This window comes from Meriones unguiculatus, chromosome 3 (assembly GCF_030254825.1).
Source record: "Meriones unguiculatus strain TT.TT164.6M chromosome 3, Bangor_MerUng_6.1, whole genome shotgun sequence".
NCBI lineage: Eukaryota > Metazoa > Chordata > Mammalia > Rodentia > Muridae > Meriones > Meriones unguiculatus.
In genome coordinates this window covers 51,718,589-51,742,801 of record NC_083351.1, presented here as the reverse complement: position 1 = coordinate 51,742,801, position 24,213 = coordinate 51,718,589, and the positions used below count along the sequence as shown (strand labels likewise).

Here is a 24,213-nt window from a genome sequence, read left to right as displayed (position 1 = left end):
GCCCACCACTGAGACAAAAATCAGAGTTGTGTCACCAGCGCAGAGCCGGCTTGATAGGGCTTGGGGGAAGGCCAGCACACATGGTCTAGAACCAGACAGTCACAGACATACAGCTTGGTGGTGCTAGAAATCTCTAGACTTTCAAAGGTTAAATGCTGCGGTATGTAGATTTTATCACAGACTATGTACAGAGAGCAGAGTCTGGGTCCCAGGCCCCGGGAATTACCATAAATGCTTCAGTGTCTGGTTGACTCTCAGCATCTCGGCGAAGCATTCTGCTGCCTCATCATTAAGTTCATTTTTGGTCAGCCTAAAAGAAAGGAGATGTTGAGTCAGGAGTACTGACGGACAGACTCTGTGAGTTCACAGAAGCTGTTTAGGGCCCTCCCTCCAGCCCTGCATCACATGCTGAGGACCAGACTCCCAGTCTACACTGAAACCCTGCATTATGACGCGTTAACACAAGCAAGGGCTCTAGCTTCCAGCCAATCCTTGCCCAGTCCTGTTTCCTGCCCTCCTGCCTACAGCAAACTTCCCCACCTTGGGTTTTATAGAAGCCAAGGCCACACAGTATAATGGGCCAGTGCCTGAGGGTCAGTCTCCAGATCAGCTTCCAGCCCCTAGACCTCTGAAGGCCACTGGCAGCACACTGACAGCCATGCATGCATCATGAACCACGCTCAGTTGTGCTCTGGGACCACTGTGAAGGACAAGAACTCAGTGGCACAGCTTGCCTCTCAATTGCTCTAAATCGAGCAGCAGGCAGGACAAGGCACAGAAGCTCCCCAATGTCAACGGCAGAGGACCCTCTTGTTCCAGTGGTGGAAAGAACAAGACATCTGTAGGAATTAGTGCTGTTTAAAAGATCATTCTTTGCAGGGCAGTTTGGTCGCATCTCTCCAAATCTTAAATGTAAGTTAAATCAGAATAGAATTCACCCTGACATGTGCAGGATCTTCATCATAGCTAAGAGAAGTGGCAGCTGGAACCCCAGCTACTCAGGAGGATTGTGAGTTTGAGGCCAGCCTGGACACTTAATGAGGTTCTATTTCAAAATAAAAAAAAAAAAAATTAGAGGCTGGGAATACAGCACAGTGTCAGAGCTCTTACCCAGCATGTTTAAAGCCCCAAGCTTGAACCTCAGCACTGAGAAGGAAAAAGATGTGCAATAAAGGTTTAGATCTTGCAATACACGGTGGGGTATTATGCTCATGATGCAAAATGTGAGCAATTGTAGGTACCTGACAACAGACAGAACTGATAAAATAGCAAGCATTCATTCAACAGTGTATGGTGCCTTTGAGACAGTAAGAAAAAGAAAGAGGGCAAGGTTAGATGCTCTGGACTCCAGCTTGCTGGCTTCACATCACTGTCTAGCAGAGGGAACTCAGGCAAGTGGACTGAGGTCTCTGGTCTCCGCAGTCTCATGGGCAAGTGTGAGGAGGACACAGAGTGGCTGTGGGATGAGTCCACATGTGTGAAAGGTGCAGAAGGACCCATGGCCTGCAGTGAGAAACTTGCATTCCTGTTCATGCAGAGCAGCATGGTTTTGCTGGCCATAGATGCTTAGCAGTGTCTGAAGGGAAACCTTTTGGATCATCATAATTGGAGGTGCTCCTAGCCTCTAACAGATAGAGGCCAGGGATGCTCCTGTACACCCTTTGGTACTGGCCAGGCCCAAGCAGCAGCTAAAACATGAGCAGTATGGAGATGACAGGGATGGACATGCCCAATACACAATGCATAGTAGACAGCTATGTTAACCCACAGCCAATAGCCAAGTGCTACACTATTTGTATACATTTGAATACACAAAAAGACTGGAAGAGAACAATAAACACTCTTTGGAAACCATGAGAAGTGCTTTCTATTTCTACTTTTCAGACTTTCATCTGCACATTTTTTTTTTCTACAAAGCATATGTTATTTATTAACTTTTTGAAAAGAATATATATAATATATATATATTGATTTTTGGTTTTTGAGACAGGGTTTCTCTATGTAGCCCTGCCTGTCCTAGAACTCACTCTGTATATCAGGCTGGCCTTGAACTCAGAGATTCACCTGCCTCTGCCTCCTGAGTGCTGGGATTAAAGACGTGAGGCACTTTTTTAAAAATACGCATTGACTGACCAGCAGATCTGGTGTCAGAGCTCTCAACAAACAAACAAACAAAAACAAACAAACAAAAACCCACACCACTTTATGTCCGGCTTTCACCATGAAGGGCAGGTGTTAACCTTGCAATCCTCCAACCTCAGCCTTTTGAGTGCTGGAGCTACAGGTATTCTCCACTCCACTGGGCATATTATGAGATTTTCAATAGCTGTGTAATGGTTTATACTGATGGTCAACTTGCCAGGATCTAGAATCAGCCAGGAGACAGACTTTGGGGAACGTTATGGGGAGTTTCTAGACTGGGTTACCTGGGAGAGAAAGCCCTGTCCTAAACGTGAATGGCCCTGTCCCACGGGCTGGAGTACCATACCGAACCAAAACAAGAAAATGAACTGAGTATCCGCGTCCATCTCTCTGCTCCCTGGCAGCGCAAACTGCTGTTTCATGCTGCTGTTGACGTGCCTTCCATATCAGGATGGATGGTAGCTTCAAACCGTGAGCCAAAACTAATACTGTTCTCCTTAAGTTACTTTTGACGGGTTTGTCATGGAACAAGAGGCTAGCACTACATCAGCAAGGTCTGATGAGTGCTGGGAGGCGGGAGGATGACACAGTGGGGTGATGCAGCTTGCTCACAATGAAAATAAGGAAAAATGAAGGATTAAATAAAAAGCCCCATGGGGATTAACAGCCACTTAATAAGTATGAGGATTCCAGGTTTCTAGTGACAGGCCATCTGGTGCACGAAAGCTGAGTCCTGATGTGTATACATGATAAGAGGCAGTTGAAGGGGTAAATGGCAGGTGCAAGAAGTGGGTCTTTTGGACCAGGTGCATGAAAGCTGGGCCTGAGTGAGACGGTTTCAAGGGGAGTTCTGGCACATTCATCTAAGCTGAGGGCGACGGTTTACTTTGTACTTATGTTAGTCCCAGGTGTGTGGCAAGAGCTGGGGAAAATCTAATCCACCTTTTCAATGAAGAAGCACTTTTCAGTTTAGAGTCTACAACCTTGTGAATAATGACCAGACCCAACCCTTTGAAATGGCTCAAATTGTTACCAGAATATTGTCAAAGTTGTATTCTGCTTCAGGGCCTGTGCAAGGCTCTTCCCTCCCTCTGGGGTGATGCCGTTGAATGCAAGACTAGGGAGAAAAACACAGGGGGATGGGTTATTACAAACACATCCTCAGTTGGCCCGCCTTCAACATTCAGTCACCTGGGAAGTTTCTGTCTAGAGGAAGCACGAGGCAGGAAGCATGGTGCTTGGCCCATCCTCAGGTGCTTGAGAGTGTGAGTGCAGGCTTATGGCTGTTTCTGAAAAGATCAGTGTTGGCAGATGATGGTTTTGTGCACTGTGTATTCAGATACTGACGTCTGTGCCCCAAGACCAGGTTGCAGTCCAGAAGTGGAAATTGTAATGATTATTAAAAAATCTCCTAGACCAATGTTGCATAAAAATTACTCTCCAGTTTTCTCTGATTGGTTAATAACGAAGCTGATTAGCCAATAACTGGGCAGAAGATATAGAAGGCAGGACTTCAGTGACCAGTCTGGAAGTATCAGGGAGGGAACCAGAGAGAGACAGGAAGGAAGTGGAGGAGAGAGAGAAATCACCATGAGGAGGACCAGGGGGAATACACCATGAGGACAGAGTTGCAGCAGAAAGTCAAGGCAAGACTGAGAAGGCAAGTAAAGAGGAACATGGCTGGGAGGTAGCCAGACTAGCATAATTGGGTTAGCAGAGAACTATCTGCCCAGTTTTAGACCTTAAAGCTTATTGAGTAAACCTAATAGGTTTCTCTGTTGGTTATTTGGGACCAAGGGCAGGTACTACTAGTATGTTATTTCTCAGATCAGCTGGGAAACAAAGGCAGAGCTCGGGGCTTGCATATGAGGTCAAGTGATCCTGGTGTTCCGAAAGTGGATTGTGCCAGGCTTGTATGTGTGAGGGCATTAGCAGGGCAGCTCGAATTGTGCAGAAGTTTCAGAGATCCATGGAAAGACTTGGGAAAAATCTCTTTGACTAGCCTTGGAATCCCTTTCCATGGTAGAGCCTGGGAGGCTCCAAGACTCCAAGGTGCTGGGATCAGGCCAGGGTGCTAACGAAAGGCCGTTCACAGCAAAGAAAGGCTCCGTCTACCCTCTAGTCTCTGAGAAAGAGGAAGGGTCAGCACTCTGTTGGTCAGTGTCCCTTCAGTTTTATATGGGCTTGAAAATCACTCCCAGACACCCCCATACACACATACATGTATACCCATGGAGACAGATGAGGATCTGTAGGTGTCCCAGGTCACCATGTGCTTCACTGAGCACTTGAGAATAATGTGCTTGACTGCATTGCTTCACACCCACCGAGGAAAATCTTTAGCAACAGAGGCCATCTGTCAATCCATATTGCCCTAGTAGAAAACCCAGCCACTTCCTCCCAACACCTCCCACATCTCAGTAGGCATGTTACCTGAGGGTTGTCAGGCTGGGGTGGTCCCTCAATGCCTCTGCGAAGGCCTTTGCCCCTTCATCACCAATCTGATTGCCCCACATCCTGAAAGCAGAGGGAAGCAAAGGACTGTTACACAGCCACACCTCCATCTGATGTCAACTGCTGCCCTCTTGATTCATTCTCAACAGGCAACTCCCAGAGGGGTTACCTTAGCCCCAGACTGTGGCTGCAGAAAAAGCTCCTGCCCTGGGATCCCAGTTACAGAGAGCCGTGAAAGCACTGGCAGAGAGGCAGATCAGCTGGTTCTGAGGTTTGAGACCAGTCCCTCCGAACTTTGAAAAGGCTCCAGTCTGAGACCTTCAGCCAACAACTGCCCTAGAAAGAAACTTCCAGGCCACTCTCCCTGAAAGGAGGGATGTTCACAGGAGCTAGACTCCCACCCTGGATCAACTGCAGCAAAAGGACTGCCACTGTAGATGATTTGGGCCTCCCAGGAAGCCAAGACCCGGAATCGCAGCTGAAACCATTCCAGCAACCTTCCTTGTATGTGGCAAGGATGTTGCCAACCGGCCCTGTGTACCACTTTGGTCTTAGCAGAGAGTTAGAGTGATGAAGCTGACTTCCTTTCCCAGGCCAGCCTCTCAGAGACCAACTAAACAGTCCACCTGATAAACATCTCACTTCAAGACCCTGAGAAGAGGAATCTCTATGGAGACACTGCCTCTATCAGGCTCCCATCAACTCTGTAGGATGATTGATGTGAGAGGGCCCAGTGTATTGTGGGCAGTGTCACCCTTGAGCAAGTATTTCTGGGGTGTAAAAGGCAGGCTGAGTGGGCCTTGGGGAGCAAGCCAGTAAGCAGCATTCCTCTGTGGTTTCCACTTGTTCCTGCTCCAGGAACCTGCTTGGGTTCCAGTCCTGTCTTTCCTCAGTGATAGTCCGTGATGGGAAAAATGTAAGCTAAACAAACCTTTCCCTCCCCAAGCTGATTCCAGCCACATGTTTATCATAGCAATAGAAAGCAAACTAAGACAGACACCCATACTGTCTGTGTAACTTTATGTAAACATTAAAATGTCTTAGGCCTCAGTTTCTGAAATCCTCTGTCAAATGAGGGCATCCTTTTCAGAGTAGTGAGGAATATTTTGTGATTTCATAAATGTGAACACTTAGAATAGTGCTTGGCCTGCAGGACCAGCTGTCCCCATCAGGAAGAAGGTCTCTTTCGAGGGAGCAGGAAAATCTGCAATCTTCCTACTCACAAGTCCTGACCTTCCCAGCAAGGACCAGCAGGCTTCTTTCAGTATGACCTGAGAGGCCCCAGTTTTCAGCAACTTGCTGAGAAAATGTGTGCACAATACAATTGAGTGGCATCTTTTTTTAAGTAAAAGTTGCAGACTATGACGTGAAACAGGTGAAAAATAAAGATAACATTTTGTCCATGTGGGTTGGTTTTGGCTATATAAAAAGAGTAACAGGAGGAGAGAAAAAAAAGATGAAAATAGTCTACATGATCTCAAATGCCAGTGACAATCACCCTCACCTCTCTGAGCCCAAGCTAGCCTTGACCTTGATATATAGCTAAGGCTGTTACTGAACTGTAATCCTCTTGCCTTCACCCTCCAAAGTCTGAAATTATAGGCCTGTACTGCCATATCCAGGTTAAAGCAATTCTGAGAAGATAATTTTATTATTGATCATAATTCCAATAAGTTTCTCAAGAAAATCACCTATGTTCTTTTCATAATCCAGGAAAAATTAAAATGTCACAAAGAGCTTTTTAACCAAAGCAAAATGCCACTCCTACCAGTAGGATGGCTGCTATTAACAAGATGAAAAAAACAAGTGCTGGCAAAGAGGTGGAGAAAATAGAATCCATGTACAGTGCTGGTGGAAGTGTAAAATGATGTATTGACAGGAGGTACACTCCGTGGGGCCTCCACAAAATCAGACATAGGAGATAAAGAGCTGTCTCTGAGGATAAGCGGATCTGGGATTGATTCCCAGCACTCATCTTGAAGCTCACAATCACCTATAACTTGAGTTCCAGGGTCTCAGATGCCCTCTTTGGCCCCAGTGGCACTGGGCACCTAAGTGATGCACAAACATACATGCAAGCAGAAGACCCATATCCACAAAATAAAATTTTAAATTAATAATATAATGAAAAAAAAAAGAAATCCAAAGTAGAATTACTATTCCACCGCAACCCCAGCAGGGGGCCAGTTAACCACAGGAAGTGCCAGTAGGAATGTAGCGGGATGCCTGTGCTCCTAAGATCATCAGTGTTCACAACCCATGTGTCCTGTGACAGAGACACCAATGAGCAAAATAAAGTGCCGGCAATCAGAGGACAGGATATCTGACTGTCTGAAAGGAAGGGAACTGCACGTTATGGCAGGACTGACCCTTGAGGCAGAATGACCTTTCGGGGTGTCACGTTAAGTGAAATAAGCCATCATACATATACACAAAAAATCTCCGTGATATACTCTGGATTTGGATACCTAGAAAAGGACATCATGGTGGCTTCTGAGCCAAGAAGCACCTTGGAGAGGAGGGCTGTCTTACATGAATAAATTTATACCACTGAACTGTATAATTAAATATGGTGAAGGTGGTTGACTTTACATTGCATGCATTTTTCCACAGTTTTTAATATGGAAAAGAAAAGCTACTCAGAGAATAGTAAACTCTTAAAACCAAGACCAGCCACTGGCAGGGTGAACATACAAAGCTAGGAGGGCTTCCTCCAGTCCCAGCCACAAAGATACTGATTTTAAATGAGTAAATCAAAAGTTTGTGAAGTCCCACCTGTCACTGCCTCTGGGACTTCCCACCCATTTTTCATACAGAAGCCACCAGGGTGTCTGTGCTGCTGGCCCCAGGGTCCTTCTGGTCCACTGATGTCCAGACGAGCAGCCAGTGCCCGCACAGACAGCAGGCTGTGTATACCCATGTGTGTGTGGCGGGGAGGTCCCTTCTACTCACCCAACGTCAACGATGGAGGTGCTGTTCTTCACAGCCAGAGCTACACACTTGCCGCCCTCACTTGTTATTCTGTTTTTCCCCAGTCTGCAGAGAGAAGCCTGTGTGGTTAGCCTCTGAATAAGGACTCCGCAATAAGCCACCCTTCTTCCCAGTGCCAAGCCCTTGCAGGCCTTCTTGATGGTGTGATCTTGCTCCTGGCACACATATATCCATTCTTAGGGCCTTCTCTTGGGAGACGGAGCCATAGCCTGGGACCAGGGAGCCAGCTATCTCTCTAGGAAATAGCCTATGATTTCTGCTGGTGGTCAACCACTGGCACCTTTCCTGGGTTTCTCTAAGTGATCCCAGGACCATCACTCACTTCTGAATGCTGGAGGACGCCCATACTCATTGTTAATGGTCAAGGTGTTCCCATTACGGGAGGACTGAATGATCATCAGCCTGAAAGGGCATAGCGACCATACTGCCAAGGATCAAGCTTTCTGCGAGAGGAGGATCTTTCTCTGGCATCTGAAAGGGGCAATAGATAAACCCCTTCTCTCCAGCCAGTGGTTATTAATTCTCTGCTACCACCAACAGGTAGCCCTTCCACAATCCAGGCCCCACACTGAGTCATAATTCCTCCACAGGGTGAGCACACCTGGCCAGTTTGGCTAGTATGGCCATGGGGCTGGTACAGGCTTTGGGTGAGACCTCTTTAAGATGACACTGGCTCTTCTAGTAATAGAAAAGGTGATCCAGGTCTTTGTAGAGAAAAGCAACTCCTAAGGAGTCCATGCCCCTTCCCCACTTACTTAAGGTGCGTGAGGCCTCTGCATTCATCCAGGATTTGGGCCACATACCTGGCTCCGATATCAGTGATCTGGTTGTTGTACAAACTTGGAGAGAAAGCACAGACAGGGGCCTTTGTAAGTGCTGGCATCACTTACTGCCTCCTTCTATAGTGAGGACATGCTGCCTACTGATTTCCATTGTCTGGGTTGTGCATCCACCTGGCTCCAAAACTAGCTCGTTCCTTCCCCTCTGTGCTGAATCCATTCACCTCTCCACCCCATGGTCACAGGGAGAACATGCCATCATGCAGAGCCCTGGCGCACAATGCAGTAAGTGCAGGCAATGGGGATTTAGGTTTTCTGAAGAATAAAGTCCTGTGTCTTTTTTTTTTTTAACCATTTTTCCCATTCCATTCTGATTGAAAAATAAGACCAGAAAAGCAGCAAGGCTCCTCCCCACTGTCACCTGTAATATATAACAGAGGGGAGCATGGGGCCCTTGGAATATGTGTCCTCACACTCCAGTGGGCACAACTGAGATCCAGCGGTCTTTTGCAACTGCTCCAGTGACAGGAACAGCGGCAGCCAAGGGCTCACATGCCCTCACCTCAAACTCCAAAACTCAAAGCTCTTTGTAACTGATTTAGCAACTGACTTGGACCTCTGTGTGTCTTTACTTAACCATACTTGGTTTGAGTATTCACTTATTTTTCTGCAGCACTCTTGAGGCATTTGAAGGGGTACTACCTAGGACCTCTCTGATTGTGCCACTACTGTTCAACATATATGCTCCTGACTTGGACCTAGGAATAGACCCAAAGTAGTCAATTCTAATGTATAACCAGGTATTTTAACATCTACAGAACTTATCCCCACATGTTTTCCCTTCATAGCCTCCAAAATAGCTTGCCTGCATTGTGTCTTAACTTTTCAGGTAAGGTAGCTGGGGCTCCACAAGTGTTTGTGTTTAGTTCGGATACTACCGAGATACTGGTTGAGCCTAGAGCAGAACCCAAAGCCATGTGTGGTGTTGCATGCCTGTAACCCCAGCCCAGGCCAGGCTAAGGTTGGAGGATGCAAGCACTGGCTATGGACCACATGGCTGTTAATTTTCTCCTGCTCAGAACTAGGATAAGGTAGCAGGCCCAGCACCCTCAAGCAAGACTTACCCCAGGAATGTTATGATTTTGTACTTGGTCAGTTCTTCACACAGCACCTTCACCCCTGTGTCAGTGATCTGGTTGACGCTGAGTCTAAAACACAACAACAAAGATAACTGTGGGTCAGGGCAGTGGAACTTCCAAGGGAGTACTCAGCCCAAGAGTGTCAATAGGCCAGGGCCAGCACCAAGGCAGCAGCCCAGGCTGTAAGCAGAAGGATCACTGAGACTACGAAGGGCATTTGGCCAGCAACCTCCAACATCCTGCATTTGGGTGTGGCTTCTCCATCCTCTGTGGACCATGAGGGTCACGAAGTCAGAAATGGGAGGGGCTACCTTTAGGATCACTGCCACTGGGGGTACCCTTGTATTTTAGGAGTGGAGTCAAGACATGAGATAACATGTAAAACACAAGACAGAAGAGTCCCCACTAGAACTGACCCACTCCGAGGCAGGAGGAGGCCCGGCATTCTGCTGCCCTGGGGAAATGGCTCATTTGAAGCAGCTCTGGATGGGAAATCTCATAGCTATGGGAAACCCATAGCTTTCTCGGAAAGGGTGTGTCTTGGCAGCAATTCTCTCCAGCTCCCTCTTAAGCAAATGCTGCCTGTGCAGACCCAGGCTGGGCACAGGGCCACAGGAAAAAGGAAAACAGGGCCCCTGAGACTGGTTCCCTATATGTCAAAGGCCAGCCACAGGCTGCAATTTCTCTAGAAAAATCTCTGAACACACAGAATAGTTTCTCATGACTAAAATGTGCACATGTGTATGCATTTATTGGTCACTAAAGGAGTAGAACTCAGGGTTTGCAGCATGCTAGGCAAATGTGCCTCTGTGCTACCAATGGCCTTCTCCCCCCCTTCCCCTATTTCTCTTTCTCTCCCCACTCCCACCTATCCATCCATTCTCTGTATTGAGCTACCCTGATCTTGAAGAAAGAAAGCAGTTAGGAGACAAGGTGAGAGCAGGAGTCCCTCCCCATGAGGGGACAGGATATAGGGCAGCAGACTTTCTACATGAAGACCAACTGGCAAATGCTGAATACTTGAGCTCTGCCAGCCTAAGCGTAATTGCTCAACCCCACAGTGTGAAAAAACTGAGAAGTTAACAAAAATCCATGGCTGCACTACAATAAATCTTTATTTACTAGCCCAAGCTACAGCTGAGTCTGACCCCAAAGCTGACAACTACGACAAATAAAAAGTGAACAGGAAAAGCTTTATTATTAAGTCACATCAAAAAGACAAAGGCAGCCTTCCAAGACCCATCCCACCCCTTCCTTCCCTAGTATTGGTCTCAATGCAAGTGCAAGGCACTCACTGAACAAGCAGCCCCTGCTAGGTCAAGATGGCCTCCAGATTCTCCCAGAATCCCTCAGTCCCTACCTGTTACAGGGTCCTCCTTGCCTTCCCTGAACTCTCCAGTCCATGGGTTGGGCTGCCCTTACCCTAGCTGCTCTTCTGTATATAACCCAGCCATTTTGGCCATACTTTTCTCTTTCTTTCTTTCTTTCTTTCTTTCTTTCTTTCTTTCTTTCTTTCTTTCTTTCTTTTTTTCTTTCTTTCTTTCTTTCTTTCTTTCTCTCTTCCTTCTCTCTCTCTCTCTTTCTCTCTCTCTCTTTCTCTCTCTCTCTTTCTCTCTCTCTCTTTCTCTCTCTCTAATGCTTTTTGCCCTTTTAGCCTCTTGGTCTCCTAGATCTCTCTACTCCCTCTCCTCACACGGCCCCACTCGATCTGGTCATGTCTACTCTGGACTCTCTCAGATGTCTCTGCCTCTGGCTATGCTCTCCCTTTTATCTACAATAAACCTCCTCCACCATACCTAGGAGCAGTCATGTCTTTCTTCCTTTTTTTTTTCTTTTTCTTTTTTCTTTTTTTCATTCGATCCCAACATAGCAGGTGCTTCCAGTATCTATGTGTTCTTAGCAATACAATTCCTGTGTGCCTTCCTCTCCTTTTCTCAGCTTGGCACATACAATTATGTCCCACCCAAAGAACTCTAAGAAGTTGTGTCTGTAAGGAATGGTATCAGCTCAGGACCCCCAAGACCAAGTTCTCAGCACAAAAGAGATCTATTTGCCCTAGAGGGACAGAAAGCAGGGAATAAGAGACAAAGACAGGAGACAGAGGACAAGGGAGAAGGGGAAGGGAGCAAGGGAGAGGGGGCAGGGTTATGTGTCCTGGTGGGGACAAGGAACTGCTTCTGGATAGAGAGGAGACAGACACAGCACACAGGAAAACTGAGGTTTATAAAGGTAAACGGGGAAGCCAGGTACTAGGACGAGATGTTTAATTGTAACTGAGCTTGTTAATTAAGTGAGCCAAAGGGGGCTTTTCATTGCTGAGGTTCAATACTTTGATAGCTGGACCTTGGCAGTCAGCCTCAGAGGGATAAAGTGGCCAAAGAAGGGAATTGACCTTGGTAGCTAACTTTAACAATGTAATCTAAGAAGGGCAAGGCCTGCCAGAGCTGTGCTGGCCATGCATAGGCTGGCTAGAGTCTCTTCAGTATCACTGGCAATCGCCTTTTTAAATGGTTAGGGGTGTGGCTCAGTGGTAGAGTACTTGTGTGGCATGTATGATGCCTCCAGTTCAAACCCCAATATTAAAGAAAAAAAATTAAAAATAGGACACGCCCTTCTTGTGATTCCTTCTGACTACAATACTAAGTAGTTGGCTGGAGCTACCACCTTGGGCAGCCATCTTGGATCAGGATGTAGAAGCCAGGTGGTAAGACAAAAGAGAGTCTGGGTTCTGGTCAGACAGACAACATGTCAGCCTTTAATTGCATACTCCTAGACTTTGCTCCAGAGAGAGATAGCATATGTAAGCCACCAAGATTTGATGCTTTCTCAAACTCTTTACTGCAGTTACTCCTAGCTGATGGCCTCAGGGAACTCAAAGTTCTTCCGTATGCTGGACCGTAAGCCCTACTTTCCTATAACATTTTTTCTTTGGCTGGTGTGGAGAACTTTGTGGGTTCTTTTTCCTACTCCTCATAACCTTCCCCATTCCACCCCATTAGATAGGAGAGAAAGAAGGATAGAGAAGAGAAATACAGAGATCTCTGAATCTAATTTCCTTCTTCTTGTTTCTTCTTTGGGCACTAACAAACTGCAACCAATTCCCCCGAACCACCACCAAGCACCAGCTCCGCCTCTTTCTTGCTGAGCTCTTCCTTACATAATGGGCACCGAGCAGTGCCAAGTAGAGATGGCCAAGGGGAGTGGCTGCCTTACAGCACAGAGGGAAGCTGCTGGCTTTTGGTTCTAGGCTGCTGTCTTCAGCTCTGTATACCCCAGGTCCCCATGCAATTTTCACTCTGGTTCCCAGGTCTGAGAATGAGCTCCAAATCCCCACTGTTCTGCAGAACTTGCTTGAGCCAAGCTGAGGCAGACTTAAGTCCCTGCAGAAACTGACAAGGCTTGTTTCACACAGGAAATTTGAGCAGGAGAAGCTGCGTGTCTCTCCTTTCTGCTCTCAAACAGGAAAACCACCTCAAGGCAACAGCATGCTGTTGCCCTTTTCGTGAGAAGCAAGGCCGCTGAGTTCAGCCTGCTTTCCCCAGAGCAACACTAGACACTAGAGGGCTGAGAGTCTCTTCTATTTCTGAGCCTCAGGCTAGTCTTCAAGGGCAGGTCTTCCCCTTCTGGACATCTGAGCTGTGGGGCCTGGAGGAATTCATTAACCTCTCTGTTTCCTATTTGCAATATTGTTCTAAATAGCTAAATTGCTATCCTGCCTTACAGGGAATGTAGCTGGTCTTTGCCACTTCGTGGGTTCTTCTTTTTCCCACTCTTTATACCCTTCCCCATTCCACCCCCCTATCACCAGATAGGACAGAAAGAAGGATAGAGAAGAGAGATAGAAAGAGCTCTGACTCTAATTTCTTTCTCCTTGTTTCTTCTCTGGGCACGACTACTAACAAACTGGGTACAACTCCCCTGAACCAGCCACAAGCACCAACTCCTCCGCCTCTTGGGCCCGAGCATTTAGACACCCTCTGAAAAGTATCTAGAACCCCAAATGTCACACAATCACAGAAACTATCTGCAGCTGGCAGCACCATGCCTCTCCAGCACAGGAGGCAAATCATGGGCAGGCGCTGCAGATAGCCTGAAGCAGCCCCGTGTCCCCACACCTCGGACTAAAACGAAAACATATTCTTATAATTTATATTTCTGTGTTTTCTTTTTTTAAAAGAAACCAAAATTCCAGAATTTTCCCTTCAGGGGAAAGAGCATTAAGCCAGTTACAAGAATAATGCACTCCACCCACTTTCACTGTATGCATAGGCTTAGCCATGCTAGGACAATAGCAACTTTCTGTCTGGAGGCTTCCTGCCATTACAGTTAGTTGCAGGATGCCCAGCTGGAACTGAACTGGTCACCTGACTCACTGGCCTCTTTGCCCCGACCCCCATCCCCAGACAGGAGAGTTGAGTCCCTGTGTCATGGAAAGACCAAGAACCCTGAGCCATGTTACTAGGCCTGGGGCCCCAAGGCTGTCTGTTCTCCCCACCCATCCCAGGTGCCTTCATCCTCACCTGATGACCGTGAGGCGGCTGAAGCAAGGCTGCAGCTCCTGCACTCCATAGTCGTTGAGGTTGTTGTTGTCCAGGTCTAGGGCCAGCTGTCTGTGGAGGTGATGCAGGACGAAGGACAGGGCGCTGCAGTCGGCGGAACAGGCGTTGCAGAAGGCCAGCTTCAGGTAGTCAGCACTGATGCCCCGGGCGGCCAGGCGCCCCACCTTCTGGCTCTGTGTCTCATAGATGCAGCGCAGCATCCACAGGAATGTGGGCATGGCATGCACCTGGCTAAAGCCTCCAGACTGGACCCGGGGTAGGCTCTTCAGGTAGGAGCGCAGGCTGGCGAACAGGTGAGCCCACAGGGCCTTGCGCTTCCTCTTTAGGGTAGTCTTGGGCACCAACTGCCCAAGGAGTTTTTGCCGGGCCTTGGCCAGCAGCCCACACAGAAATAGGTTGGTGAACTGGAAGTGGTCTTTGTTCCTGAAGGGATCAGGGCCCAACCGGCTACCGCCTCCTAGGCATTGAAGGGAGAAGAAGGAAGGATAGCAGGACCTGCTTGTTACCTCCCCAGGAGCTGTCCATTCTCGAAAGAACCTTAGCAACTCCCTGGTCCCCACTTTGTCATCCGCCACCAAAAAGAAGGCAGTGAAGAAGGCCTGGAGCGTGAGGTGGAAAAATTCATAGGACTGCTGAGTCTGCTCAGGGCCCACGTCGGGCAAAGCCCGCAGGAAGCCCAGCTGCAGATCTCCTTCCTCCAGCTTTGACGCCTGCACCTCCTCCTGGTCAAACACAAAGAGGCTCCTGTCTGTGCCTCGGTACGCCACCTCGCCCAGCGCCTGCAGCGTGCGCCAGCCTGCACGCAGGGTCTCCGCCGGGCTGCGCGTGTTGCGCTGCACTAGGCTGATGGGCTGCGTCCTGTTTAGATGCACCTCAGTGACCAGCAAGAAGACGTCGGTCAGGGTCACCGCGCAGTCCGGCAGCTGCGAGGAGCCCTCGAAGGCCGTGTGGAAGTGCTGGAAACAGCGGAAGATGATCCAGCAAAAGAGCGGCACGCCGCACAGGCTGCAGAGGTTGGGGTTGGCATCCAGCTGCTGCAGCAGGTGCTCCTGCGCCGTGCGCTCGGGGAACATCCGGCGGGCATAGGCACGCAGATGGCCCGGGGAGAAGCCCCTGAGCAGCACCTTTTTGCGAAGGAGCTGGCGGGGGACCTCCACGCCCGTGCGAGCGGTGAGCAGCTTGCCTGCGCCCTTGAGCAGCCTGCCACTTAGGAGGTTGGCCAGCAGGACCAGAGGGTGTGCTGGCTCCCAGGGACAGCAGGTGTCTGGCACACGGCTCAGGTCGAAGTCCGAGTGCAGCTCATCCAGGCCGTCGAAAGTGAAGAGAGCCGTTTCGGGAAAGCGCAGTAGGAAGGAGAACACCTCCTCGGGGTCCTGCTCTGGGTAGCAGAAGTGTTTGAAGAGCAGGTCCTGCAGACACAGCGTGTCGCTCTCCTTGAAGCAGCTGAACATGCGGCAGCGGAAGTGGAAGAAGAACTTGGCTGCCGAGGCCAGCCTCCCGGATGCCCAGAGGCTCTGCAGCCGCTGCAGCAGCATTGACTTGCCCACCCCGGCGTCCCCAAACACGAAGACCGTCTCGCCATGCTCGTTGAGGACACCGGTGCTATGATCCAGCAGGCAGTCCAGGCCTCCCAAGCTGCCCAGGTTTTCATTGTTGAAGCCTACCAGCTCCATGAGCGTGTCCATGTAGGTCTCCTCCAGCAGCAGGTCCTCCTTCTGGGCGTAGCACAGCATGAACTTGGAGTCTCGGCCCAGCTGGTGTCGAAGCTGCTGGGTATACCGGCTTACTGGAGCAGGAGGAAGTGTTTCCCAGCAACCAGGTGAGGGGACGGGGGGGGGGGGGGGGATGCGTTAAACAGGGTGTCTCAGCATGGAGAGCAGACACAAGCAAACAAACCCACAGCGGACTCTGAGCCAAGTCATTTACTCCTTTAACAGGAGCTCACAGGGCCTCAAAACAGACAGTGTCCCAGAACTGGCAGATCCAGCCTTCCCTCCCTCTGCTAGCCTTCAGGTTTAGCCAGCTGGAGGGCTACAGATCAAGTGCCTGAGACAATCCTCCCTTGAACCTCTGCACAATGTTGCCATTGAACTCTAGAGACAGAAGCCACTCACAATTGAGGGCCAGGCCAGCCAGCTCTGTGGGTCCACCCCAGTCCCCAGTCCTGTTTTAATAGCAGAGTTAGTCCCCACTGAAAGTCTTCTATGGGGGGAAACTACTCCAGCCTTTCTTTGATTGTAATACTATTCTTGAATAAGGGTCTGAGGTAACTCTATGCCAAACCTTTTGGTTATAAAATACAAGGCTGGACATTAATCTGATTTACAAAGCTGTGCCTAGCCTCAAACATCACAACCGAGTATGCTGAGCTAAAGCGGTGTCACAGGGTCACAGACACTCAGTGTAAGCCCCAAGCTACCCCAAGGAGTAAAGACACAAAGACACTATAACCTGCTCCCAGGAGCTTCACTTTCCCATCAAACCTGGATGACAAAGGAGGGGACTTACACCAAACATAAGAGTGTTCTACGTGCTTGTTTGAAATACTTTTTAAAATTTAAATTATTCAGTTAGCCGGAGGACTCTTGCAAAAATGCTCAATCCCCATCCAGAAAGGCAAAGAGGCTAGACATCAGAAGAAGGAGAAAAGAGGGAACAAGTCAGGAGCCTGACACAGAGGACTTCTGAAAAGCTCTGCCCTGCAGACTATCAATGTAGATGCTGAGACTTATGGGCAACCTTTGGGCGGAGTGCAGAGAATCTTAGGAAAGCAGTGGGAAACAGTAAGATCTGTAGAGGACAGGAACTCCACAAGGAGAGCAACAGAACCAAAAAATCTGAGCACAGGGGTCTTTCCTGAGACTGATACTCCAACCAAGGACTAAGCATGGAGATAAAATAAGACCCCTGCACAGATGTAGCCCATGGCAGTTCAGTATCCAAGTGGGTTCCATTGTAATAGGAACAGGGACTGCCTCTGACATGAACTGATTGGCCTGCTCTTTAATTACCTCCCCCCGAGGGGGAAGCAGCATTACCAGACCACAGAAGAAGACCATGCAGCCACTCCTGATGAGACCTAATTGACTAGGATCAGAAGGAAGGAAAAGAAGACCTCCCTTATCAGTGGACTTGGAGAGGGCCATGCATGCAGAGGTTGGAGGAAGGGAGGGATTGGGACGGGAGGAGGGAGAGAACCAGAGGGGGGATACAAAGTGAATAAAGTGTAATTAATAAAGAAAAACATGTAAAAATAAAATAAAAAATATTCAGTTAGCAAAAATCAGGTACCCACATGTACAATCCTGAATTCATCCCATGAACTGAGTCCAATGGAGTGTTCACAATTTATAAAGAGGGACAGATACAGTGGCATATACCTTTGTAGTCTCTGTACTTGGGAGGCTGAGGCAGGAGAATCAGGAGTTCAAGGCCAGCCTGGGCTTATATAGGTAGGTCTTGCCCCAAAACACAGACCCCCACTAAAAAAGTTTAAAGTTAATTGTACTTCATTTATAGTTTATTTGGGCCTAACTCATAATAACTTATATTGCTAAATTTTACTAATTGCATTATATACTACTCAATTAATTTTTAGTAAATTTATAAAAGCCAACAATGCTATAGTATATAGGACACTATAATTCATTGTAGAAACCTCCATCATCCTCCCAAAGCTTTTGGGGCTGATCTGTGGCCACCCTCTCTTCTGGACACTGACAACTGCTGGTGGCCTTCCTTTTTTTATAAATAAATTTTTTTTCTGGACATTTCATAGACGTGAAATCCTACGACATGGATCTGTCATGTATGTGTGGTGTCTTGTAGAGAAATTACTCTCTAAACAAGTCATGGCTGAAAGAATCAACTAAGAAGTCTTTTGAAAGACTACTGGGCATGGGAATATATATATATACCCCAGCCCCCCCCAACACACACACAGAGGAAGGAAATGAGCACAGGCAGGAAGAAATAGTATCAGCAAGAGGCTGGCTAAGGACAGCTGACAGCTCATGCTACATTAACAAACAGCCTTGGCACTGCTGGCTCGCCTTACTTCTTTCCAAACATTCACTCCCTGGGAAGGTTCTTTCTGTTCCCAAGTGTAATGTCTTAAGTCTGGTATGTCCCATGAAGACCAATAACAGGGCTAGTCAGCAGGATTTGGGTAGATGATGGGATCTTGCTGGCTCTGACCTTACCAAGATGGATCCACTGATAGTTTCATAATCGGATGGAATTGATTATGAAGTGGCAGAAACTAGGAGATGGGGGGGGGCATGGCGGGAAGAGGCAGGTCACAGTGGCATGCCCTTTAACACTGTAACTCCTCCCTGGCTCTTTGCAGTCTGTCACTGTTGGTGGCTAATAGCAGCTCTCTTCCACCAGAGTGTTTCAGCTCCACTCAGGCACATAGCAAAGGGGCCAACCAAACATGGACTGAGACACTAGAACAAAGCTTTTCTTCTTTAAGTTGCTTCTCTGAGACATTCTGTCCCAGAGTTCTAACGTGACTACAATACCAGGTTCAACTGGAGTCTAAAGTTTGGAGTGTGGGGCCCTTGTTGTGGGTATGCTATCAATGGCTGTCACAAAGTAGAGCGAGTGAGAACAGCCGACTCTCCCCCGGAGCAGCTCGGTCCAAATCAATTACACCTTGTGCTGCCCTGCTCACCTTGCCACAGACCCTGAACTCCTACCAGACAGCACATTCTATGCCCAGTCATTACTGCATTCTCAGTATCCAGCAAAGTGCCCCAGTGCTGGGCGTGACATAGAAAGTACAGAGCGAAGCAGTCGACGAATGAAGGCTGCAGCACTTTGGAAGTACAGTACAGTACTAGCTACAGTACAGACTAGCTACTGACTGACCAAAGAACTTTACCTAGAATCAAACCTGGCAGCTTTGCTTTCTGGAAAGGTATCTTTCTTTGTTGTTATTTGTGTATTGGAGGTTGAGCTCAGAGCCTATGCATGCTAGGCGAATAGACTCCTACCAAGTGGCATCTTAGCCCTCCTAGAACAAGATTTAAAAAGAAAAAAGAAATTTAGAAAACCGTCAAAAAGTGTCAAAACTGTGTTATCTCCATGCCAGAGAAGGCAGTGAGCAAGCACGACAAACAAAGGTCATTTCCAGTTCCTGGGGTGCCTAAATAAACCAGAGGAAAGGGCTGAGGGTGTAAAACTGGCCTAGCATGCCCAAGGCCCAGGGTTCCATTCCCAGAGCCAAAGCAAGCAAAAGGACAAGCTCCATGTGCTCAGTTCAGTTGCAACCATGGAGGCTGCACCCTGGTGCCAGGAACCATCCCTTCCTTCCAAAGTGGAAGGAACCGTGGGCTTCACTCAGTGAGGTAGATTCTAACCCCACCAGGTTTGGCCTTTCTGGCCACACTTGTATGTCCACTGAGGCCACAGTATTACAGCATTTTCAGGTCCCAGTGTCTTGCCTTATACTCGTGCCTACAGTCCTGCTGGAGCGAACTCCTACCTGGGTCAGTATTGATGATAGTTTTGCTCCGGATGAGCTGGGAAGGAGAGAAGCCGATCTCTGATAGCCACAGCCTGAGGTCCACATAAGCGTCCTCGAGTTGCTGTAGCACGTAGAGGAAGAACTCAGATACCTCCTCGCCTTTGCTCTGCACCAGGTCAAGGATTTTTCGGACCTACAGATGGCAAAAATGTTAGGAGCATGAGCTGGTGTGAAGGACACCTTCCTGTCAAAAGGATACAGGCTGCACCCAGCTGCTAGTACAGTAGAGTAGCCTGGCCACCAGTATACCCAGTAAGAGTTAACACAGAATCTGCAAAATGGGACCTCTTTAGCAAGAATTCATCCCCATGGCGATAAGAAACCAGGAAGCATCTGCAAGCCTAAAAACAGATAGGACAAGTACGCTAAGGATTTAGTCACCCCAGTAACACAAGGAAGTAGTGTAGCTGGATTACCCTGCAAAAGGGTAATAGACTCCCATCCAATCACATGTTCAAAATGGCCTTTTTATTTAAAACACAGGCAAAAACAGTTAGGAGCTGTCCATAGTGGCACACACCTATAATCCTAGCAGTTGGGAGACTGAGACAAGAGGATCAGAATCTCAACTCAACCCAGACAGTAGAGGGGAACTCTGTCTCAAGAAAAAAAAAAGTGGGGGATCAAGAGGGGAGCCCACAACATAATGGTAGCTCTTTGGGTATCTCTTAGCCCCTTCATGCCTCATCTCAAATAAGTTCTTCATTTCTCTATCCAGAGACTTCCAGTCCTCTGTTTGATTTTTCAAATGATACCCCCAAGCTTGGGGAACTAAGAGTGGTTCTACTTCCTTCTTCCTAGCATGGGAAAGTCTTCAATGGGGCCCCACACTGAGAGACGATCACTTCTAAATCTGGCTTTGTGGGTGGCTACCCTGAGCCTTTGCCTCTGTGTCCTTGGGGTGTTGAGGCACTTTCTCACCTACTCATCTAAAGCCCAAGCAAAGTTGCCGAGGGATTGAGACACACAGCAGGGAGAGCTAGAGTAGAAGGGCTTGCTCCAGCCTCCCACAGAAGGAAACTGTGTAGGCAGGAAGCTCAAAATCTGGGCATTTATGTTCTCCCAAGACCCCAACATGAGTTCATATCTGTAACAAATACTCCCTGTGCCACAGAAGCTGCGGTGAGACCAAAACAACAAAAGACCCGAGTGCTTTGCATGGATCAGGAGTGGGGAACGGGTGCCTGAGACCCAGGTCAGCAACTGTCAGCACTGTCCCTCCCCACACCTTGTCAGGCTGTGTGGGACAAGCACACACGATCTCTGCATCTTCGGCCGAGAAGTAGCCATTCTTCAGCAAGTTGTCCAGCAGACACTGAGTGTTACGGATGTTGGTGACCAGGTGTTCTCTGTTGATCTTCAACAGCTTAATGTGGGAGTGACGACCTGATGGGGTGGCTTCCATCTCATGGTGACACTGCTTTTCCATAGTTCAAGTAGGGAGCAGCTACTTTTCTCAGATTCATCTTTGACCACATGTGTCTCGCTGGCAGAGAGGCAATCAGGATTCAGGGCCGCCGGCCTGGATCCTGCCTTTCATTGTTGACCCTGAAGAGATAAAGGCCATTGTCAGCAAAGCACACTTTAATGAAGGATTCTCCCTCTCCCGCCTCCCGTTGTTCTTTGTATTTTTCTACCTCCAATGGGAGGGAATCATGCCTAAGAATCTGATCAGGGAGGGACTGAACATAAGCAATCATCATTCACTGCTGTTGGTGATATTCTGCGCCTCTAAATGTGTTAGTCGGCCTTACTGTCACTGCGGCAAGAGAACAACATCAGGGAGGAAAGATTTATTCTGCCTTCTTGTTTCAGTCCTCCACAATAGGGAAGGCATGGCAGAGCAGAGCAGCTCAGTCTCCTCATGGAGACCAGGGAAGAGAGAGTGGGAGAGAGGGAAGAAGAGTGGTCACTGGGACCCATTTTAGGACCTATGACTTTGGTGACTCCCAAAAGGCATCAAGGTGATAACACCAAATTTAAATGGCTAATCATACTGAATCTGTAGCATCATCCTTTGGAGGAAGATAAAATACTCTATCACAGACTTTTTCCCTTTGACCTTCACTCTCTTTTTGGAATCTGCAAAGCCAACAAGGATGTAGAGGGCAAAAAGTGGTTGTGCAAACAGGCACAATAGAACCCAAAAGTTAAACTCACAGGCATCCTTCAAAGGAAAGAGGTAGCTGGCTGGTGGTGATGCACGCCTTTGATTCCAGCACTTAAGAGGCAGGGGCAGGGGCAGGGGCAGGGGTGGGTGCAAGGGCAGGGGCAGGGGCAGGGGCAGGGGCAGGGGCAAGGGCAGGTGGATATCTGTGAGTTTAGGCTAGCCTGGTCTACAGAACGAGTTCCAGGACAGAAAAACCCTGTCTCAAAAAATGAATTAATTAATTTAAAAAAGCAACCAAAACACAAACAAAAAGAGGGGGGGCATGAAATAAAAAGAAAAGAAAGAAAGAGGTGTTGAACTGTCCTCCTCTAGGAACGCTGGGAATGAATGTAGTTTACAACCTGGTGATCCTTTGCTGTCTGATGAGCCAGGTTTCACCCATGTCTCCCAGAATTTGTTTTATTTATCCTCAAAAATTAAAAAAAGAGACTAAAAATATATATTGTGACAGCAAAAAATAGATAAATAAAATTTAAAATTTCTAACCGTACCTGACTAGCTAAATAAATAAATCAAAGGAAAGGAAGTAGGAGACAAGAGCTGCAGCAGATTGTCAGCTTTAAGGGTATGAGGCTGGGCTCTCTGGGAGCCTGTGAGAGCTTGAGGCTGGGCTCTCTGGGAGCCTGTGAGAAAGGGTGAAGCTGAAGCCCAGAGTGGAAACTTTCTCTTCGAAATAATCACAAGCCTGAGAGAACAGGGAAAAACCATTCTTTCTCTCTTGGTGAGTCAGCATGTTTTAAAAGGCTGGGAAAGGAGGTTAAGCAACTTCCTTCATTCCTAGTGACCTCACTCTTATCACTGAGGTGGAGGTGGGGACTGTTAACTCCCTGCCTCTCTTTCCTATGCCTGGGATTCCCACAAAAATCATCTCCTGGCTTCCCAGACTATTCCTGTAATATCCACCGTAGACACTTCACTGTTTACCAGCAAAGGGGGAAGCTTCCTCCTGATTTTGGACAACCTGAGGAAAGTCATCTGTCACAGCTAGGTGGCAAAGAGGCTGCTTTTTTGTAATTTCCAGAGGGCAGTTAGTTCACATTGGCAGGGATTTAAGGAGGGATGGACAGGCAAAGAGGAAACAAAACTGCCTGGTAAACAGAAGCCAGAGATGACCAAACTGCCATGAGATACCTCAGAGAGAGTTCGTGCTATGCCACCAGAGCGTCAGAGAGCCAGGTGTCTCCTGATTCAGAAATAGGTCCTGTGATGCAAACTGAAAACATGGGGGGGGGGGGGAGAAAGTGATGGGCAAAGGAGAGGAGTAAGGGAAGAGAAGGGTTGGAGAAGAGAGGAGGGGAAGGAAGAGGGGTGGAGGAGAGATAAGGAGGAATGGAGGAATGGCAAAGGTTGCACAGCATGGGCTTCAGGAAGCCAGGCCACTCTGTAGGCAGAGGTTTTTCCAGCTCCAGATATGGAGCCTTAAGGATGGGTGCTGGAGGGAGATGCTGTCCAGAGAGCCCAAGACAACAACCAAAAAAACAATTCAAGGTCGTAGTGGAGGCTGGAAAACAAGTCCCCAGGCTGCAGAATGCAAGGTAGAACAGCACACAGTAAAACGAAGATTAAAACATGCAGGCGGTAAGCCAGTGCCAGGAACCTTATTTTGAAGCAAAGGCTGGTAGAATATGTGGGTGGGAGAACACGTGTGTGTGTGTGTGTGTGTGTGTGTGTGTGTGTGTGTGTGTGTGTGTGTGTGTATGTGTGTGTGTGTGTATGTGTGTGTATGTGTGTGTGTGTGTGTGTGTGTGTGCCTTTTTAATTTTTTTACAATGTGACTCTGGCTGTCCTGGGACTCCCCTGTAACCCAGGCTGACCTAAACTCACAAGCCTCCTTCCTCAGCTTCCTGAGCCCTGGGACTTATCAGTCCTGTGCCACCATGCATGGCTCTTTCTGGCTTTCTGATCTTCAGAGGAACAGGTTTTGTCTCCAGGCTAGGAGAATCCCCAGTCCTTGTGGAAACAGGTCTTTACATTCCAGCTTGCAACTTGGACTTCTGAACTAAGATACTAAGTAGATTTTGGGGAAGTAACTGAGACAAAGAAAGAGCGGAGAACAGGGTCATTTTTTTTTAAGACTCCCTGTGTTTCTTAGGCTAGTCTTGAACCCCTGAACTCAAGTACCCACAAATAACACAGTGTCTACAATGTTTCTAAAAGATGATAGAACAGGGTTATTTATATAAAATAGAATCCTCCTAGTGGTTCTACTTTACTAGTTTTTACAATTTTTCACATTTATTTACTCAGTATGTGTGTGCATGCAGATTCCTGTGTACAAGCACCGAGATGCATCTATGGCAGGCAGAAGATAACTTTCCAGAGTCACTCACTGCTCTTCTTCTACCATATGGGTCTGGGTATTGAAAGCCAGTCATCAGACTTGCTGGCAAGCACCTTCAGCCCTTGAGCCATCTCACCAACCCTGGTAGTTTAAATTCTTCTAGTAGTC

The 24,213-nt window shown here is 48.0% G+C and overlaps 1 protein-coding gene across 4 annotated transcripts in view; it reads right to left on the bottom strand.

Moving 5' to 3' along the window:
* Nucleotides 1–24,213, bottom strand: part of Nod1 (nucleotide binding oligomerization domain containing 1) — a 49,185-nt gene that overhangs the window by 7,770 nt on the left and 17,202 nt on the right. For 3 of the 4 annotated variants that reach the window (XR_009590713.1, XM_060379972.1, XM_021648044.2), the window contains 9 exons: nt 20,823–21,142; nt 19,553–19,727; nt 14,026–15,850; nt 9,491–9,574; nt 8,343–8,426; nt 7,549–7,632; nt 4,576–4,659; nt 3,176–3,259; nt 227–310 (listed from right to left, as the gene is read on the bottom strand). Coding sequence is in view for 3 of the 4 variants with exons in the window: in XM_060379972.1 (XP_060235955.1) it covers nt 227–310; nt 3,176–3,259; nt 4,576–4,659; nt 7,549–7,632; nt 8,343–8,426; nt 9,491–9,574; nt 14,026–15,850; nt 19,553–19,727; nt 20,823–21,023 (2,705 nt within the window). In the remaining variant the exon portion in view is untranslated. The remainder of the gene's footprint in view (nt 1–226; nt 311–3,175; nt 3,260–4,575; nt 4,660–7,548; nt 7,633–8,342; nt 8,427–9,490; nt 9,575–14,025; nt 15,851–19,552; nt 19,728–20,822; nt 21,143–24,213) is intronic. The other variant, XM_021648058.2, reaches the window with a different exon arrangement.